Source organism: Cystoisospora suis (assembly GCF_002600585.1).
Source record: "Cystoisospora suis strain Wien I chromosome Unknown contig_926, whole genome shotgun sequence".
NCBI classification, from domain to species: Eukaryota; Apicomplexa; class Conoidasida; order Eucoccidiorida; family Sarcocystidae; genus Cystoisospora; species Cystoisospora suis.
The window spans coordinates 25,179-42,706 of record NW_027153727.1 but is presented as its reverse complement, the minus strand read 5'-3'; the positions used below and the strand labels follow the sequence as shown (position 1 = coordinate 42,706).

At 53.7% G+C, this 17,528-nt stretch overlaps 2 protein-coding genes across 2 annotated transcripts in view; one reads left to right on the top strand and one right to left on the bottom strand.

The window, feature by feature from the left end:
- Window positions 1–234: 234 nt before the first annotated feature.
- CSUI_002210 (uncharacterized protein) lies at window positions 235–6,938 on the top strand. The gene is made up of 2 exons (XM_068062412.1): window positions 235–471; window positions 955–6,938. Exon 2 carries the CDS (start codon window positions 1,036–1,038, stop codon window positions 5,737–5,739), a length of 4,704 nt encoding a protein of 1,567 aa, XP_067925609.1. The 5' UTR covers window positions 235–471; window positions 955–1,035; the 3' UTR covers window positions 5,740–6,938.
- A 229-nt stretch (window positions 6,939–7,167) lies between these two features.
- Window positions 7,168–17,528, bottom strand: part of CSUI_002209 (crooked neck family 1 protein isoform) — a 12,725-nt gene continuing 2,364 nt past the window's right edge. The window contains exons 2-14 of the mRNA XM_068062411.1: window positions 16,779–16,981; window positions 16,121–16,295; window positions 15,693–15,774; window positions 14,991–15,076; window positions 14,377–14,478; window positions 13,231–13,431; window positions 12,251–12,404; window positions 11,557–11,730; window positions 10,775–10,882; window positions 9,815–9,976; window positions 9,074–9,142; window positions 8,344–8,538; window positions 7,168–7,989 (exon numbers count right to left, since the gene is read on the bottom strand). Coding sequence (XP_067925608.1) covers window positions 7,930–7,989; window positions 8,344–8,538; window positions 9,074–9,142; window positions 9,815–9,976; window positions 10,775–10,882; window positions 11,557–11,730; window positions 12,251–12,404; window positions 13,231–13,431; window positions 14,377–14,478; window positions 14,991–15,076; window positions 15,693–15,774; window positions 16,121–16,295; window positions 16,779–16,981 — 1,771 coding nt within the window. The 3' untranslated portion in view covers window positions 7,168–7,929. The remainder of the gene's footprint in view (window positions 7,990–8,343; window positions 8,539–9,073; window positions 9,143–9,814; window positions 9,977–10,774; window positions 10,883–11,556; window positions 11,731–12,250; window positions 12,405–13,230; window positions 13,432–14,376; window positions 14,479–14,990; window positions 15,077–15,692; window positions 15,775–16,120; window positions 16,296–16,778; window positions 16,982–17,528) is intronic.

Genomic DNA, 17,528 nt, shown 5'->3' with positions numbered 1-17,528 from the left:
ACGCGCGACGATACCGAGGATTCCCTGGGGCTCCCCTGAAAAGCATTCCCTCGTAGCAGGAGGATGAGGAAAGAACAGCTGTCCTGATGTCGAGGGGTCGGGATGCAACCCACTCACGTCTCCCACTTGCTCGGCGCAGCACGGGGGCCCGGTCACGGTGCAACCTGGTCAGCTGCCAGTCAGTTCTTGGGCAACGAGGCGACGCTCACATGCCACATGCGGGTTCAGCGTGTGCGAAGACAAGTGTCAATGGCTTCTCCAGTCTATTTTTTGCACTGAGCGGTATTTCTTCGGCTCTTTTCCCTTCATATCACTCTGGAACGACGCTTGCTTCGAGCTGGCAAGCTGCTTAATCTTCGAAGGCGCGATTGCCGACGTTCCCTGCCCACAGAGTTCGCGGGACCCATTCAGCCTGGCTGCGCGGGTCCGCGCGGGCCGCGCAAAATGCCTTCTGCTCTGTCCCAGCCGTAGGTGGGTGCGATGGACTCATGTGAGAATCCTTTGCTGTTAACACTTCTGACAATATGATCGCAGCTCCAGCGCAACCTTCAGGTGCAGGGCAAGCCCGTACTTTCCCGCCTGAACCCAGCGCATGCGCAGTCTATCTTAGCTGTCGACAGGTTGTCCCTGCCCGCAGGCGGCGGTGCATCGGCATGTCGTGAAACCGGTGCCAGTATATGTCTGCGTTCCAGACTGCCGGGGACGCATTCCTGTTTTTGCTATCGCAGTCCAAGGCCACGCAGGAGCTCGGAAGAGTCGTGAAAACTTCCCGAAGCCACTGCTAGACCTGGATGGGTATCTCTTTGAAGTCAGCACCATCCTCTTTTGCTGGAGAGTCGCCCCTTACTTCACGCCTTGGAGCCCTGGTAGTATTGATACCCCGAGATGTTAGCCTGCCAGTATAAGGCGGGTGCGGCCAACGACTCAGTTCCCTTCTTGGGTTTTGCTCGTCAGGTCGAGAGGTACGGTGACCATTCGTCTGCGCACCGCTGCGCTCTTCCAGGGACAAAAATCCGCCGACACCCTTTCAATAGAATGGAGCAGCCAACGTTGCCTTCTGGTTCGCACGGAGAGAATCAGCACGCCGAGCTCACGCCGCAGGGACGACAGTTGGCGATGACAGACAGCCATGGTCTCGGAGCAGCTCCTCTTTTTAGTGTGGCACTACATAACTCAGGATGCATCTCGGGCACTTTCCAGCAGCTGACACAGCAGCGGGCAGGAAGCCGTTTCTGTTGTCAAGGGAGAGATACGTCACCAATCGACGAAGCACAGTCGATAAAAGGGTTTTCTCTTCTCTCACGGGCAGCCGCGGGCCGCCAGCCATCGGGCCCTCCAACTTCTCCGTTGTATCTCTGGATGCCGCCCGACAGGTGCTCCTGGGTGCCGGGTGTGTACCACGTAGCGGGGAAAGAGCAAATCCGGAACTGTTATCCGCAACAGCAGAGCGGGAGCGTACGCACAGCTGCAGCCTGTGATTCGTGGAACACTTCTGCGCCCTCAATTGCTGCCCCTCGTACTGCCTTCCCGGGCCTCTTTCACTCCGAGCTGCCGCGCTGCCCAAAGCGCAGCTCTCATTTGTTTCCGACTCTAGGCCGGTCCCTCCCTCTCTTTCGCTCAGCTATCTCGTACGAAGAAGCTGCAGCCCCAGCAGCATCCGGGTGGACGCCATCACCTGCAGCAGTTCGCGAGCCTTTTGAGGCTCACTCACTGCCAGCTGACACTGTCGTCAGGTACCATCGCCCGCTTCCGCACGACAATAACTTGACCAGCACCAGCAAGGAGACTACGGCTTCGGATCGTGACTCTTCTGTTGCTCTATCTTCTCTGAATCCACCTCCTGTGATCCTTCCTTGCTCCCCAGCTGTCCTCCCGCTTACTCCTGCACTGCTGTTCGAGGACGGGCCGGCTCGTCGTGAGGAAGGCCGGACGCTCCGACAGAGGTCCAGCAATGTGCTGTCGTCTTTTTCGTCGGAGAGCACCCCTGTCTCCTCTTCCAGAGAAGGGGCTTCTAGTTCTGTCTTCAGTAACCACTGCGCTAATGCCCTGTTTCAGGATGCTGAACGTTTTTCACAGTTCTCTTCGGACAAGCGCGACTGCGTGTCCTTTTACTCCGACAAAAGCCGCCCTGGACTATCTTCACAGAAAGGTAGCTTTGCAGGTGCTCGGACTGTAGTTGTGCCTCCGTTACACAAAGTGGGAACTCTGCATGAAGGTCTGCCAGTTGCGCAAGGGAAAGGAGAGAGCGCCCAGCTTCTTGGCTTCACATTTTCCACAACCGCTGCGGGTTGCACTACAAGAAGGAATTGCTTACGGCAGACTCCCTCGCTGGTCAGCCCCGAGAAAGTCAGCTACACCCCGCGCCTCTCTCCACCAACGCTCTCACCGGTATCTGCCGATCGGCTGTCGCCTCCGGGAGTATGTACACCTTGCACGATGTCCGAGACTCGGAATGCCGGCTGTCGTTCTCGTCGGCGTCCGGAGAGTGCGCGCCTGTCAAAAGTCCGCTCTCTACCGGTGCCATTGAATAGCGAGAACGGTTCCTCAGCTTCCTTGTCCGTGCGGACACCGGAGAGGGGTCGCGCATCTCCACTCCAGTGCGATCGGGGTGGTGTTGCTGTCTCCGGGACCTGTCCGTGTGTCGACTGTGTTTCTGCTTCTCCGACATCTTTTGTTTCTGGTGGTCCCGGTACAGGTTCGGTGAACCCCTCTGTCGCCACCGGTTCATCGACGCGCTCCTCCCTTACGGCAGGAGCGAAGGCCGAAGGAGGGAACGGGGATGCGAATGCAAGCAATTCCTTGCAGCCACGTCACGTCCAGGGAGCCGCAGCTGCCGTGGCGTGTTCGTCTTGTGCCGGGCCGGTTTGTTCCAAAGAAAAGAAAGGGCAAGACGACAAGAGTGGAAGAGACTGCAACAGTGAAGCGGACTGCGGGGGCCACACAGGCAACGTTGAAGAAGAGGGCCTTCACGAGGAAAAACGTGAGCCGGCCAAGAAGGAGCTCATTGACGGCCTACCCTCAAATGGAGAGATCACGCCGGGAGACACATCTTGCCACCAGTGCGCAGTTCTCCTTCACACTCTCGTCCACACAGCAGACTCGATGCAGAAACAACTGGCAGAAGTGGAGCTAAAAATGCTTCGCTTGCAGCAGCAAGCGATGTTAGACCGGAGCCGAGGTGGCCTGGTTTCAGGAATCGATCCACTGCCGTGGTTAATAGCGACGAATCCCGAGCAGTGTCACATTTCTTCCCTTCGGGAAAAATCACTACGTGGAGGACGCGAAACGTCGCTGCTTCCAGGAGGCGCAGAGGAACGAGGGCACAGAACAGATAGAGATGTGGATCCTGTTCTCCGAGAGATTGAGGCGGAGCGGGCTAAAGCAATCCGAGAGCGAGACGAGCTGCGGACAGAATGTCAAAGGCTGCGATTGTCGGTTGGATCTCTGATGCAGGCACGGGAGGTTCTCGAGAGGAGAGTAGAAGAACTCGAGAGATGTCTCAAAGAAAGCTCTGTAAACACGCTGCAGTGCACCGGTGATCAAAGAGACGGCGTAGCGGAACAGGGGAAAATTTGCTGGGGTCGAGGCAAACTGCAAATGGAGGAAGCAGGCAAACCATGCGGGCGCATCGCCGGAAACGGTGGGCGGGAAATGAGTCGCACACGGGACGACGGAGCTGACGGCGGGAGAAAAGTGAAGCACATGCAGAGAAAAGGAGAATCTGGCAGGGAAAAGGAAGGGGGTGAGTCTTCTGTGAGAACAGATGGGGGAGTGGAGGAGGGGAAGAGAAGAACACTCAGAGGTGACCCTGAAGAAGGAGGCGAAGAAGACCAGCAGCTTTTCACTGATGCCACGAAGCTGACACAGCTGCCGGACTCTCTTGAGACGAAAGAGGAAGACAAGAAGAGCAGCAGCACAGGGGACGCGCCGACCGGAAAGGCGCCTTCTTCGGGACACACAGTGTACACATCTTCCCTGCAGAGCCGGCCTACCACAGAGGAAGAGACGCCGCTGAAAACTGCCTCCGCACGCGACAACGGCGGCGAATCTACCCGTTCAGCGACAGGTGAGACTCTGACGGCTCTAGGTTTACAGGAGGATGAGACCACGTCACGTCTTTGGAAAAAGCAGGAAGAAGCTGGTCTTCTAGACTGTCGAGAAGATCGCGAACCGCTGGGCAACAGCTGCCTTTCTCGGGTACGAGGCGGTGCTGTTCTCGAAGCAGCCATGGGAGCGCGCGGTGTTACACACTTGAGGCGGGAATATAGTGGACACAGTGCAGATTGTGAGATTTCTGTCTCTTCGTCGATTAGTCATTCCTCCTGCGTCCCTCTTCCTGAAGTACAGGAGAGCTCCAAAGACACGGAAGCGTGTGCCTCTCGAAGCGGGGTGGATTCTGTATATCCCCTCCTCCTTTTAAGTCGAGTTGTAGACACGAATGACTTTCTTGAGTCAGAATGGGAGCGGCCATTCCGTCTCCCACTTTCGGCTGCACAGACCGGTCGACTTGAGCGAGGCGAGAACAGTGAAGAAGCGTCCAGAAGCGATGGTCCTGCTTCACTGGGGCGGAGACGCTTTGCCCCAACCGTGACAGACGCGGCACAGGAGCGTTCATTGTGTCGGCCTGGAAACTTTCGCTCTACGCGAATCGAGCATGAGGGTTTTCATGAGCGGCTTATCTCACCTAAGAAGCATGACAATATTCCCCATTCCCACACGCAACCTAGCCGAGCGCTCGTTCCTTTCTTACCTGTGTCGAAAACGGAGGGCAGGAAAGATGGAAAATCAAGCTCGGCTTCGTCTACTACTGCAACAAGAAGAACTTGTTCCGAGCAGGCTAGTGAATCGTTACGGGTAAGCAGAGACGAAGGCGAGTCGTCACCCAATCGCGAGGTTCTCGGTTTTCCCGGCAGAAACGACTGGAGAACAGGTGACACTCGAAGAAGCCGTACTGCCAAGGAAGGAGAACAAAGAATCGGCACTTATTGGCTGAGTCAAAAAACAGAGGAGCAGGAGGGCATGTGGGCGAACGAGCATGGAAGAGGGGAACTGCATTGCTTTTCTAGTTATAGTGGTTGTAGTGCAGAGCAGAGTATCGACGAAGCACCGAATTCTTCATTTTTGTCGAGACCAGTTTCGCGCCGCCGTGCTGGCAGACTGAAAACCAGTAGTACCACTAGAGGGGATGATCTAGGAGTGGGAGGAGAGGAAGCATGCACGGAAAAAAATTCGGGAGGAGAGGAAGTAGACGATCAACTGCAAAAAGAGGTTGCGTCTTGTAGAGTGACGGACACAGAGCTAGACTCGTCTTGTTCTCCGGGAGAGAGCCCACGCCCACATAGAGAGAGCAGGGAATCTCGGCAGCGATGGAGAGCGCCTGAAGGGGGGGAGAGACATAGAGGAAGGGGACAAATGCCACCGCACTGGGGTAGCTTAACAGAAGAACGCGAACGCGTTCATGTTGAAGAAAGGCGGACATGGTCCTGCACCATTACCGGGGCCTCAAGGGGTCGGAAGTCCACCTGCGTGGAGACCAGAGTTCCGCCTAGCACAGGTCCTCGACACGAGAGAGAACATGGAGCCCGGGTTCGCGACGCTAGCATGAAGAGCGTACAGATTTCCCCCAGTTTGTCTTCTTTTTCATCTTTTTCGTCACCGTCTTCTTCTCCCTCTTCTCCTCTTTCTGTTTCGCTTGCCTCGCCTATTCTTGAGGAACGGACGTTGTCTCCAATGCTGTGATTTGGCGCTCCCTTTTTGGGCTTCCCGTTCTCAGCTGCTGGGTTGTCCGCTGGTTCCTCTTTTCATCGTTCTTTCCTGTCGCCTCTGCTTCTAGCGCTGTCCATTGCAAGGTATCGGAGTCCCCCTGACCTCCGTTCGGGGGTTGGTCAGCTTCATTCTGCACAGCGAAACTGCTCATCGAGCAGCCTGCTTGGTTCTGTCGTTACACTTGAGCAAGACTGCGGGTTCATTGTTGTATTCTCCACGGTACGAGGTTTCCTGCAGAACATAGGTGGATGCGTTGCTGTGAAATCTAGGGCGTTTGTCCGTAGAGAGCGCGAAAGCGACTTTTCTTGTGGAAGTGACTCCAGCTCACCTATACTTGTCTCCCACAGTGGCATAGACAGCTATCCTGTAGGAGTGAAGGAAACGCACCGCTTCAATCTCCGAAGGTAGCGCACCCGTGATTGGTATTTCAAAAAGTGTTTACCGCTCGGGGCGTCACCCGCCGGCACTGATGTGTGACGGTCGGAGAGACCTGCTGTCGATGGATGCAGCGAGCCCTTCATCCACCGCAGGGTGTGCGTTAGCACTCGCCGGTGCGGCTGCGACATCAAGAACAAAATAGCGTGCACTGGGATCGTGTGAGCTTTGGGGGAGCCTCTCGAAAAGAAGGAACGGGATCGAGCAGCCGAGCCAAAGGAAAGCTGTCACGCGGGAGCCGCTCGAGGAGGAAGGGGGTGAAGAGCGCACTATATGTTGACTGTCGCCTTCCTTGTATGATGGATGGTACGAAAGAACCAGATGTGTCGGTGTCCCACTGGTCGTGAGCATCGTGTCTTAATGCACCTGGCCTCTTGTCCAAGGATATCCCGCGCCGAGGTAGTTCTCCTGAGCTGTGAAGGATACATTCGGAGACCCGATGACCCTGTTGGGTGAGAACTCGGTTGTTTTCCACATGTGACGTCCACGTGCTGTGTTTCGTGGAGTGTATCTCAGGTTAAATGGAGCTAGCTTTTTCGACCGCGCCCGCCACAAGGCAGTGAAGGGGCGGGTCTTGCGAGTGGAGACCTCAGACTATTCATGTCTCTCTATGCAAACAATAACGTCGGACTTCTTGGCCATTGTAAACCGCCACTATCTGTCATAACGTTCGGACTATTGTCTAAACTGAGCTCTAGAAGAGTCGCCTGCATGCCGGACAACAGACTTGCTGTGGGTCTTGGTATCCCAAGTATGTGCAACTGAATGTAGGTGTGAGCTGCAGCATCTTCATTTGTCAGTTTGTCCCATCAAACAGACATCCAGTACGGACACGGTGTAACCAGGAAGCCGAATACGACAAAAAAATACTCCGCCAAATGTGTCACCGAGGTGCCCCGGCAGTCCAAATATTCCACGCGCGCCTCAGGGTTAGATCCTATCATCCTATTCCGGTATGCTGCTCGTAGTGGAACAGTTCAGCCGGTGCCGAATACTGGATCATGAAGAGGAGTAGCACAAGCTCCCCTATTTGCTTTTCGGCCTCCACGCTCTGTCACGACAGAGCGAACACCACCACTTGCCGCCTTTCGGCAACAACTGAACTTCGATGTATGGACACGCGGCGACCGCGCCTAGAGTCCATACATCCCGGGTCATTTGTTCCCGAAGAGCACAGCTGGCCCGCTGGCGTTCCAGCGTTCTCTTTCGCCATTTCCGTTGTTCAGCGACCTCCGGTCCTCGCCGAGACGTGACTTCCCATTCGCTGGACTGCTGCTTTTGACGTGGGACACCACAGCCCTGATACGGACACTTTCCTGAGCGACTCCCTGATAAACCTACGGAGATACACACTGCTGGATCTCTTGGCTACTCGCGACCTGTAGAATAGTCGCTGCTGTGGTAAAAATCCGCGAGCTGTCCCGGCCATGATCAAGGCCAGTCATACTCAAAGCAATAACAAAACAAGTGCAGTTTTTTTAACGGCCTTGTACTTGAGAAAGCTTGGAATGCCAGCGTCACCACACCAGGCATGGAACAGCATAGCAAGCGCAAACACATTACCTGAGCAACACAAAAGGGTAAGCTGCCCTGTACGCCTCCAGAGCGGGGCACGACAACATCACATCAGTTAGTCTTTCCAAAGCATTGCAACCAAACCGGACACCTGTCTTGACGGAAAAGTGCAGATATGACCCCGTCCCCCACGCACCTTCCCTTCATTTGATCCTAAACTCCAGCCGCCTGTTTTCTCTTCCACAACTTCGCGGCCTGAAGAATCTTCAGGTTCTGAAAAAAATACAGATTCAGGAGCACAAGGCTTACAATAGCCGCCTTCCGGGTATTGCTATCGGCCTGAAAAACCGATTCTCTTTCCTACATTTCTCGTGGACGCAAAAATTTGCGCAGTCCCTACATTTCTTGCTTTTGTGAAAAACGTGTACACGCGTCAGCACGTGAAGGAAGCCTCAACAATACCAGGCAGTGTTCGCTGTCCAGCCCGCACACTGCGTCACTCTCAGACTGGGCAGCCCGTCGAGTGATACGTAAATGGTGGAGACATTCTGTCGAAGAGGGAGAATCCGTCTGCCTGCACACGAGATACGCTGATGGCTGAAGACATGCTGCGCTTCGTTTCCTCACCGCAACGCTTCCTGGATCGTCAGGGAAGACAAAAGCAATCGTCTCCACGGCAGTTTCTTCGCCCGTTTCCTCGTCCTTTTCCACACGCATCTTTTTGACTTTTTTCGGCAGCATGTTGAACACCCGTGCGATCGCCTCCGCGTCCCCGCCTTCACGTTCTAAGCTTAGCCAGTGCTGACGCAGATAAACAGAAGGCTCGAGAAGACGAATGACACAAGATTGTCCGACACCCCACCAAGCCTCGGTTGAAAGACCCGAGCTTCCGTTGGGGAAAACTGCCGCCCGGACTAATCATGTCAAGTCTGTCTTGCTTGAGAGGAAGGTGCAATAGAAACAAACGTGTGATCTATCTTCCCATGCACGGAGAAATGAAAAAGACCGATGGTACAGAACAACAGCACAGAGGCACACCTCACCAATTTCACTCTGTTGAATCCGCCTCTTATTGCTAGTCGGGATCTTCGTCCTTCAACCTACCCAGTTGGTGTGCTTTCCCACACATGCAGGCACAAAAATGTCCGTGGGCGTCGGCTTTTGTTAGACGCTAACTTAATGAATGTTTAGACGCTAACTTGCGGCTAAGCATTCATTTTCTCTGAAACACACTTGGAGACCCACAACGCGCCAAAAGGCAGACTCACACAATGGGGTACCGAGACAGAAATTTCAGCCTTCGAGTCCTGTGGGAACAAACTGGCGAAACCTGATGTCTGCCTAACGTCGAGCTTACCTCTAAAAGGGATGCGCGCTCTGCGTCCGCGCTGTTACTCTTGCAAACCTCGATACCGCGCTGGAGTACCTGCAACCGGCACGTGTCCCTCAGCGCACGCAGTGCTGTGTTGAAAAAAGTCTCAGCACAGGTTCAGGCTACGAGCATGACGTTTGTGGAACAAACCGCCCCGACCTGTACACCTGCCCTGTTGATGAAATGTCACCAGCGATGCATCCAGGTGGTGAGTTTTGTACTTGGTCGAAATAAATTCTGATCCCAACATGCACGAGGCGTACGCCCCCTTGTCAAGACCGACGTGGGAGACAAGCACACGACAAGCTGAGATATGGGTGCTGTCTACATTGTAGCGCATGCGTCACCGTAGTTCTATTTCTGTCCTCGTGCCGGCTAAGCAACGCCGTAGAAATGCAGCCTATCGACGAGCGCCCTCGAACTTTCACCGTTGTCATTGCAGCTTTGCAGCTTCCTTGGAGCAAAGATGACCCAACGGGAGCGCAACCTCTAGGAAAATAGCTATGCTTGCTATGAGTACCACGCGGAGCTGACCCTTCTCTGACATCGGGGGGGCAACTCTTCATATACAATTGCTGAGAAGAGCCAAGCACATTTACTGCGAAACTCGCACAACGGCCGGGCACAACACTGCGTTGACAGAGAAGATAGAACCTGTGTGAGACCTCTGACATCTCGTCCCGACAGTAAGCAACTGACCCTCCAGCCCACGGTAAAGTTCAGTACCTTGCGTGAATTGGCAACGTCTTCCGCAACACGCCACTCAAAGTCGGCATAGCTTTTGAAGACCTTCACATGCTGCGTCTTCTCCACCAAGCGCTCGTAGAGATTCCGAGCGCGATCCAAAGCGCCCCATCCTATTTCCAGGTCAATGTATGTCTTCCACAGCTGAAAAACACCGCGCAACAGTCCCCGACCTCAGTTGTTGAGGCAGATGGACATGGGATAGCAGGGTCGAGCACACATCGCAACGACCTCTACGCTGCACACGGATTGTTCCCCGAGAACGCTATAGTTCACCGTGACGATCGGAGTAAACATCAACGGTGCTGCCAAGTGTGCAACGTCGCCATCGGGTAAAAATTGTGTAGCCAAGATACCACTGCACTTCACTAATGGCTCATGGTATTCCTACTGTCGTCCGTTGCTTGAACAAGGACGCTAACATGGTGTAAGAAAAGAGTGCAGGGTCGGAATCTGAGCCTCGAACAAGCTCTAGATTTGCAGTTACCACTCCAACCAAGCTACTATGCCCTCCGTCATGCACGGTTCAGCACTGATTCCTGGACCACTAGTCAGCATTCTTCCCAAGAGACGCAAACGTTTTGCCGAGGGGCATTGAACAGGAATCAGTGCTGAACCGTGCNNCAGGGCAAGCTCGCGCTCACAGCACCACGGAGGGAAGCCGCGCATCTCTACGAATCTTGCTGGACATGCGCGCGCAGCTCACAAAAAACTCAGATTTCTGGGGAAGCCGATGCGGCAACAACATCCTGCCATAGACGCAGATCCCACACACGTGGTCGACAGCGCATTGATCTGATGGAGCGGCCATGAACCACATCTAGGCGCTGTCGAACACGCAACACTCTCAGTTCTAGCTGATCAATGGCGCAAGCAGCGAACCGCACTTAGACACGTGACCTCAGCAAGATTGAAGACGGAGAAGGTGACAGACTAACACACCAGCTCAGGCATATCCATTTGTTCCATGCTAATGGCAAGCTCGCACAGCGCCCGTGTGCGCTCTTGCTCCTCGGCCACCATCTCAAGGTCAATCATCGCAATCCACGCCTGAACAGTAACCAGAGAGGAGAGGGCTTCCGGAAAGCATAGTAAACTGTCCTAGAAAATGTGCCTGTCTCTAACGACTCCCCTTTGTTGAAGCAGTGATGACAGCTTTAATCCAATATACAAGTATTGTGCCAACAAGGACATGTGACATTACCTGAAGTGAGAGGCACACATCGCTTTTGCGGACATATCCACGTGTAGATCTCGGGCACAGAACTCCACAGTTTGGCCCTCGCGCGCCTCAGCGGGAAGGAACTAGGATGAGAAAAGAATCCGCCTTTCGCTCAGTCCCCCTTGTGGCTCAAGGAAGAAAGTTCCTAGCAGCTTTTCATGTCTCCGCCGTAGTCACTGTGCTTTGCACACCGCCCCATAAAAAGCAGCCTTGGTATTCTGGACAGGTTCTAGCGGGCCATCCATTCACAGCAGACGTGGGCCGGTCGGTCTATCCTGAGTGACGCAATGCGAGCCAAACTACTTCACCTTCTAAAAGACCGCTAGATCAGAAACAGGCAGCAATTGCACTATTCCCTGGTACGCGCTCCCGTATTTGACGGAAATGTTACCCGGCTGCCCGTGCCTTGCGCGGGGTAGCTTCTTTCTTTTGCTTTGAATCCCTCCTCGTCTGTACTTTAGACATTTTCGCCGTTCTTTGTTCAAGAGAACTGACCCCTTACCCTAGGGTTGAAGGGGTGGAGCTCAATGAACTTCGCATAGATCTGACGGCAACGGTCAATATTACCGAGTCGCAGTTCAAGCTGGGCGTACGCAACGAAAATCTTTGGCTTCCCGCACTCTGCAATCGCCCGTCCAAAGATTCTCCGGGCCCGATTCAAATCAAGCTGTCGGACCTAATAGAGAGGAACAACCTAGCAAACACCATGACGCCTGGCTCGGTTTTTCTTTCTTTGTCTCCTCGTGCGCCCGAGTACAGCGGAGACAGAAGTGGGGCACAATAGACGGAGATACGATGCAACCCGAAAGGAAGCATGTGCATAGTGGGTAGCTGTACACGTATATGCTGAGCGTACTTTCACTCTAAGAGAACACGACCCTAGGCACAAAGCCTGTAGGGTTCACGGCACCCCGCACGCGCGCTTTGTTTTGCAGGAGCACGGAACTGGAATACAGAGCACAAGTGCGGAAAACAAACAAAAAGCTGATCCCATCTTTCTTTCTCTTCCTAGAACAAAGGACCCATACTCCATTCTCCTACTGAAACAAAGCGTACCTGTAATCACACTGGTGTGTACAGGACCGAATGCTAGGAAGCATGGGAGACGCCACTTCCATCAGGCAACGACGTGAAGTTCACACCTGCATCTGGTGCACGTGTGCGGATAGAGAGCGGTATGCAGATGGCGCTCTTACTTCGAAGCTCGCGTAGAGAGACCAGACCTTGGCGAAGGAGAATTTCTTGTGTGGAATCACCTCAGTCATTTTCTGATAAACTTCCCGACACCGTGCGATGTCGTTTGCCTGGAGCTCCTCGAACAACGCGTAGCAGATCCAGATGTACACATACCTGAGAAACACGGATGATCCAGTGACTGCAGATACGCCAAGATCCGGTCCCTGCGCGACCGAAGCAGTATGCATGCATAAGAAGAGAGATACTAGCCTAGGAGGAATACAGGATCGTCAGAAACGCCAGGGAGATAAGAAGAAGGTGCGCCCTTGTCCCCGATGAATGTACTCTGGCCAGGTTCTGAATTCGGGGAGACGAACGCCGCAGAAAACGACTCTCTAAAACCAAACACGAATGGAGAAACAGTTCAATGACTGACACGGTGCCGGTCAAAAAACGACATATCTGTCCACAATTGCGAGAGCGTCTTCTTATCCAGTTAGATGGTTCCACGCTAAAGGCATAGGCCGCCCACGTTTCCAACCACACCGCAATCACTGCGACGCTAAACAGGCAACCAGAAATGCTCAGCCAAAGCAGATACGTGAGTATACCTGGCTTATACTAATGACACATTCGTGTAACTGCTGGCATAGCGGCCTGCTGCTGAACCTTGGTGCAGAGCCAGAAACTGAGTATGCCTGCCTGAAGACATACCAAAAAGCCAGTACACGCATCCGGACAGGTACGGGCCCGCGCCGACCCACTTCTAACGCACAAGCACCGGCATGAAGAAGAGACGAAACATGGGTAGCCGCTCACAAGTCTGGCACCCGTGCAACGGCTCAGGAAGCTGTCCTTCAGGCAACGTAAAGCCGAGACAACGACAAGAAAGTAAGACACACAACGCGGCATTGCCTACAAACTCCACACCGCACAACAGATCCTAACACGCTGCAAAAAAGCCTTTCCTTGCATATCTACTCTGCCTCACAGAACGTACCGTTTCCAGCAGCGTTTCTCGGCTACAGGTGGCACATTTGCCAAAGCACGCTCGTAGGTGTTGCGGATCTTGTCGATGTCGCCTCGACTTTCCTCCAGCCGAATGTAGTCAATCCAGCAGTCGTAGTTCAGCGAGTTCTTGTGGAGTTCCTCCTCATACACAAAAGCCCGCTTTGACAGCACCGTGTCCTCGATGCCTTCTCTGAGAAAAATCACGAACAAAGAGACTCTCTTTGATTTCCGCCTGCACGGTCAACTTGCCAACAACAGCATCAATCTGAGGAAGTCTCCCTCAGGTCATAGTTGGGCCGCCGGTGAGACGCATGCGGCCTTGGAGTCTACTTGTTCATGTATGCAGCAGCGACAGCCTTATTCCAAGAGCAGCGATAACTGACTACGTAAACACTGGAGTGTGTCCATGTTTCCACATCGGGCTACGTATGAGGGTCACAATCCTGCGAAGCCTGTAGTCACCAGGCCGGTACGCGGAGGCCAGCCAAGGCAAGACAGGATCATCGCATGCAACAACCGTTACCCCGAGAATACATCCAAGGAGGCCTACAATCCTGAGGGATCGTGTCATCTATTTCGGTCCGGTCCCGGGATACGGCACAACAGCTCACACAGCGACGCGCGTGAAGCCTGACACAGTATGGCCAAACAAGGGCAGGTCGCGTACAGGGGCCACAGTGACGCAGGCGCACTCAAGTTACTTCAGCCATTTGAATATTTCACTCAGTCCCCTTACCGTATCTATACTTGTCTTTCAAGAAGCAGTTACAGTAGTGCGTAAATATTCGGGATCAGCGTCTACGGACAGCAGACCCACTGAAAATGGACCAAGCCTAGTCACGGAGACGGACGCCTGTTTTTGCCACAATTTCCACACACCTATCCAGTCAGGGAAGACTGTACGTGAAAAAAACTATCGCAAATACCAGGAGCACAAAAACTATGCAGTCGTTGTGTCCGAAGCTACGGTCGCAGCAGAAGGTCGAAAACAAACAAGAAACTGTTTTCGGGACACCCAGCACTATGACAACACGGAAACCACGACCCAAGTTGAGTGCCGCGCGCATGCTTCTTGAAAAAAGGGCTCAACGAGACAGAAGGAACTGGTTCTCAGATGGCTAGAGGAGCGGCCTACTTGTCGCCAAACTGCTTCTGAAAGGTGACATATTTTTCGTAGAGAACGTCTGATTCGCCTTTAGGCAGCCGCTCGAGTGCCTGCTGATAAATAACCTTCGCCCTAGAAACACAGTCCATAAAGCCAGACCGAGCAGCACGATCCACACCATCGACAAAGCAATCCCTGAGCCGCCGAAGTCCCACGCTCTCTTGGGTCCCATCGTGGGAGACTCAGGGTGGCGGGCGCCTAGTTAGCCGTCTCTGCAGTATTAGCAACTCTCCGTCCAGGAAACGCAGTCTCAATATGTCACTGATGAGAGAGAAGCGCTCTGGCAGATGGCCTCCGGCTTGGCTGCCGGACGTACAAACCCAACGGAATGACAAACCACAGCCCAGCCTCTTGAACATTTAGCTGCTGTCGTGCAGCGTTGCGCGGGAGACGCAATTAGACAGACCAGATGAGGAGTGCGGCCCAATGAAGCGCACAGAACAGACCCACATGCATCCCGCTGCCTTCGCCGGCACACCAAGAGCACAGAACATCAAGAGAACCTTGACGGTCGTACCAGCATGCAGCTGACGAAACCTGCTGACGAAATGTACGGACGTAACTGTTCCCTTCCCTTCAACTACCTTTCAGTTTCCCTCTGCCGTTCTTCAAACTGAGCAAACTTGATGTAGAAAGCCTCGTCTAGCATGTCCTCCGGAAGCAGTTCAATCTGCGACGCAAGGGACAATCAACACTCAGTCTGCAAGCTGCCTCTTTGAAAACTGTGTGGTTTATTTTTTTGATGAAAGGCAGAGAAGAAAAGCTTGATTTTTTTGTTTTTCGCACCAAGCACCTGTGCACCTTCGTACAGCCACAGCGGAGACGCGCGTGCCCGGCTGAACACGGCTTCTGTTGAAGAAATGCACCCAGTCTCTGAAAATTTAGCGTCTGTCCAAAGGACACACCCCGGCGTCCCGAGGCGAGGCGCACACTTCGAGACAATGAACAAAGCAGTCTCTCGAGCGGCGGCGGGTTACACCCCAAAGTATGCTACAGTGCAGCCGAGGAGGTCGGACGCCGCAATGTGTAGGTTCTGTCAAAAGAGTCCCGTCATGTGACAGCAGTAGATGAGCGCCCAGGTTTCGCGACCACCCGAAGACGAGCAAGCCTTGGAGGTACCTACCGCTTTCTCAAAACCTGCTCGAGCTCTGGGGATGTTCTTGTGTCTTTCTTCGAACTTGCAAAACCGCAGGAAGGCTTCTTGCGACGGGCGATTGCTTAAGTACCTGCGTATAAAAGAACACGTTAGCTACGGAAGTCCAGACCTAGAAGGCATCCCGCTTTACCTGTAAGGCCGCGGACACAGGTCTGATTGCGCAGAACTTAACCTGCCTCCACCAAAACACTATACTGATCAAACGACCCCAGCTGCGAGTCCGAGAACCACAGAAGTCCTAAGACGTATTCTTGCTCCCTGCGTCAAAACGGAGTGCAAGAAACACTCGGACAGTCGCTCCAAAGCTCTTCAAGCTTATCCAGAGTATGCGTCTAGTACGGGTATCTCGGTTCTCCAACCACAGCAAGAAAAGCGCACAGGTAACTGCTTCACCGGAGAAAGAAGCTTCGTCGAAAGCCAAGGAACAGCCCTTGTTCTGACTGTACTCTACTACAGCTGAACAGACTGCAGACTAACCGAGCGGTGTGACACCCTCCACTATTCGCTGCGCCTTTCGTGTGCTCTGAGAACGGCAATCTGAGTATCAGTACAGCATACTTTTCGAACACTTTACGAGCGCGCTCCAGTTCTTTGCACCGTTCCTCGAAGTGTATGTACAGCATCCAGCCTTTGTCGCTTGGATTCCACTCCATCCACCGTTCATAGACATTCCGAGCACCTGCCGCACAGTGGCACCACAGCAACTCGCGAGCGACAAGCACGCATGCCTGCACTAGAACAGGCTGTTGAAACTTAACGTGCAAATGCATTTCCCGGGTGGCCTGTCGGCGAAAGTGTGCAACGGAGGAAGTGAAGTCTATTCCTCTCGCCCTGCTGGTCTTAAGAGCCCTCATACGCAGGCTGCAATCGCGGACACGACGGGAAACGCAACTCTAGTCAGCTCATCTCGTGACACTGTCGGCTGGACGCTTTGCTCGGCCCGCAGCGTCACCACCGGGGCAATAACGTGATTGATGACCAAGGCTCCAGCCGGGAGAGAAGAAACGAATCCTACCTCTACAATGAACTGAGGATCAATCCTTGTTGGACAATGTCTGTAGGACACTCCAAGAATCCTGTTCTCACTTCTAGAAAACCCTTCTTCCTCTAAGCTTTGTCACGACTTAGTTACAGTCCAAAACCGGCCTGAACTTCTTTACCTTACTACGATATGCCGTTCAGCATCAGGCGAAGACAACCCAGGTTTCTCCCTTACCTGCGTAGTTGCCAAGCAGTTCCTCCATGTGAGCATACTTATACCAGAATTGTTCCTGGCGCGGAAGGAGGAGGCAGACACGGTCAAACAAATTTCGGCAGCTGTTGATGAACTTATTCTTCGACTCCATCTCGATGTACTTGAGCCATAACGTTGTATTCTGGTAGTCGACCCCGAGCGCGCGTTCGAACACACTGCGTGCCCTGCACAAAAAGCAGAGACGAGGGTCCTGGAAACGACACTGGCTTCGGTCAGACTCCGGGACTGCGGCGTGGTCTGCACCTCTCGCTAAACAGGATGGTCACACCAAACGACTCGGACCACTGACGAAACAGACTGGCAGCCCGGCTCGGCTACAGAGAGAACCACGGCATGTGAATCACAGAAGCACGTACACACATTCAGACATCCAGGCAAGCACATAGCTCGAACGACCGTTAGCTGCAGTGCAGCACCTGTTGAGGCACCGACGCTCTGGTACATTGCACTGCGCACCCAAGGGGCTGCTCGTTCTTTGTCCAAGCAATTTCCACGCTTCCGGTGAACGTAGAAAGCAGTGCCTAGTGCTCGCATTCCCCTGCCGACTACACAAAACAAGTTTGTTAGCCATTACCTGGATAGATTGTGCCCGGAGAAGATTTGCGACTGCAGTAAACAGACAACGAACCGCTACGGTGGCGGCGCCAACTGCAGTCGTTGAACACCGTCACGTCTGCATTTCCAAAACGTTCTCATAACCGCCTTGCAAGC